At 43.5% G+C, this 2579-nt stretch overlaps 1 protein-coding gene across 1 annotated transcript; it reads left to right on the top strand.

Annotated features, from left to right (window-relative positions):
- Window positions 1–23: 23 nt before the first annotated feature.
- On the top strand, window positions 24–2248 carry RPL7L1 (ribosomal protein L7 like 1; the record flags this gene model as incomplete). Its single annotated transcript, XM_085323885.1, has 5 exons — window positions 24–149; window positions 521–684; window positions 886–1023; window positions 1306–1415; window positions 1627–2248. Coding segments are annotated over 5 exons (747 nt in total), but the record flags the coding sequence as incomplete, so codon positions are not given.
- Window positions 2249–2579: the final 331 nt, after the last annotated feature.

Raw genomic sequence — 2579 nt, 5'->3', positions numbered from 1 at the left:
GGCGGCGGCGCGGGGTCTGACGGGTTTCTCGTGCGCGCAGGCCGAGGCGGAGGATCCCTCTGGTGCCGGAGAACCTGCTGAAGAAGCGGAAGGCCTACCAGGCGCTGAAGGCCACGCAGGCCAAGCAGGCGCTCCTCAGCAAGCGGAAGGTAGGGCGGCGGCGGCGGCGAGCCCGGTTCAGCGGTGCCCGCGGCCGTGTCTCCTGTGTGCGGAAGCATTCTGCGTCCTGCTGTGTGTTTTCCCTCGTTTATTTTTGCTTCTGAGGAGAACCCGGGGACTCTGTTTATGTGTTGCAGCTGACTGCTTAAAGCTTTCRGTGTGGTTATAGCCCCCTCCGTTCTGCCTCGCTTGGTCTTGTGTTTTCAAAATTGTTTTCTTCTGGCTGCCTCTGAAACTGAAAGAGCATAGTTGAAGTTCCGAATTGAATTTGACCTTTCAGATGTGAGCTTGTGAGATGCAGAGGTGAGGCAGAGGTGTTCACGTGGGGAAGGGTGATCGTTTCTTACCATTCTGTCTTTAGCACCAGAAGGGGAAACAAATCCAATTTAAACGGCTTGAGACTTTTGTTCGAGATTCATGGCGCAAACACCGAGATGAGGTCCGGCTGAGGCGYATGAAGCAGAGACCTGCACAGGTGGCTGTGCCCCAGGAGCACAAACTTGCCTTTGTTGTACGAATTGCAGAGTAAGAAACTTCTGTTACTTCTTATCTTTCATTATTGCTGCTATTTGTAATGGTAATGTTATTTCTAAATCAAGAAAGTGTGATCAATGTGGACATGYCTTCTTGTAAATTGTAACCAATTGTTAATTGTAAGGTAATTTGAGGCAGTTTTTTGCTGTACTAGAGAAAAAGGGTTACTGATGACTTTTTTTTCTGAACCAGGATTAAGGGAGTGAGTCTGAAGGTGCGTAGAGTGATCGAGTTGCTTCGGCTGAGAAAAATATTCAGTGGGACGTTTGTTAAACTGACTCCGTTATCTCTAAAGATGCTACGGATTGTGGAACCTTATGTGGCATGGGGGTAAGTGCTGTTCTGATGCTTTAATAGGAAATAGTATGTAAATATCATAGTTCTGATTTTTGTCATGGTATCACAGTGTGGTCAAATCCATACCTAGCTTTTCCTGCAAAGCTCACAGCCTTGGCGACTTCAGATCTAAAACTTGTCCCTTTCTATCATTYTAAACATACCTTGGTCACTTTCCCACTCTTACAAAGAAGCAGAGTGGGACTTCCTGCTGCCTCCTTTCTGTTGGTTACAAAATCTGATTTCTTCTTCTTTCCTTATTTTTTTATATTACAGATATCCTAACCTGAAGTCTATACGAGAGCTTATTCTGAAACGAGGTCAAGCCAAGATTAACAAGAAAAGGGTCCCTCTGACAGATAATATTTTGATAGAGGAACACTTAGGTGAGAGAAAGATGAGGAAAATAAAGTGGATCAAGGAAAGAGAGGAGTAGTGAGAGTTTGCAATTCAACCTAAGAGGGAATGGAGGAAGAAAAATGTTACCAGATATGCGTGTGGAGGACTAATGATTCTGGGGTGATGGGCTGAAAGATACCTTAATTAAGCATCGTATGTGTGTGTGTGGCTTTTTACAATTTTTTTTTTTACCTGCAGGAGACTGTGGTATTATTTGCCTGGAAGATCTTATTCATGAAATCTACTCAACTGGGAAATATTTCCAAAAAGTCACAGACTTTCTCTGGCCATTCCATTTGTCAGTGGCTCGCCATGCTGCACATAATAAAGTRGGTTTCCTCAAGGAAATGGGCAAGCCTGGCTGCAGAGGTGAAGGAATTAACCAGCTTATACGTCAGCTGAACTGATCAGGTGAGAAACACCTGTAGGGTAACTTCTAAATCATCTGATTTCCAAAGACTGGCTCTACTGGCATTGGAGATGAAGACTCCTTTGTTTTTGATTCTTCATTGTACAAAATTGACCCTCAAGGCAGAGGAAACTTAAGTGTTTGTAGGAAAATGAGAATGACTGTCAAAGTGAAGATTGCCATCAGGCATTGGCAAATACTGTTGGACTTTGTAAAGGCCTAACTTGGGAGAGGGTGCATTAAGCTGACTGTTAAACTTACTTTTTTTTGTCTCCTGTTCTGCAGGGTCTTTGTGAAAACTTTGAGATTTATGAGCTGTGCCTTGTCAGATGTATTTTTTCATAGCACAGAGCCAGATGTCCATGAAATATTACACCCTTCTCCTGACTATTACTGACTTTATTTTTTTTTTTTTAATAAAGAAGTGTTTTATACTGCTCTGTACTGAGGAAGAAGAAAAGGTGCATTTGGTGTAAGAGGTGACTTGAACTTTCTGGAGCAAGTTGACTTCTGCATCTCAGCAAAACTACTGTTCTGTACCAGCCACCTCCTGGCCTGAACTTTTAACAAAAAGCAACCGGTTGTCGTTCCCTGTTTGAAACTTCTTTTACAGTTGATCGGCATTGTTAATGCTTTGATCCAGTTCTCCCTCAGAAGTACTTGAAACTGCACTTGCTGGTGAAGTGCRCTTTTCAGGTATATGTAGGCATTGCAGTCACCTGTTTAAGACAGTGTTTTGCTG

This window comes from Rhea americana, unplaced genomic scaffold (genome assembly GCF_003343005.1).
Source record: "Rhea americana isolate MKP2758 unplaced genomic scaffold, rheAme1 scaffold_89, whole genome shotgun sequence".
Classification (NCBI taxonomy): domain Eukaryota; kingdom Metazoa; phylum Chordata; class Aves; order Rheiformes; family Rheidae; genus Rhea; species Rhea americana.
The sequence above is the reverse complement of the archived record's forward strand: the minus strand, read 5'-3'. Positions and strand labels throughout refer to the sequence as shown.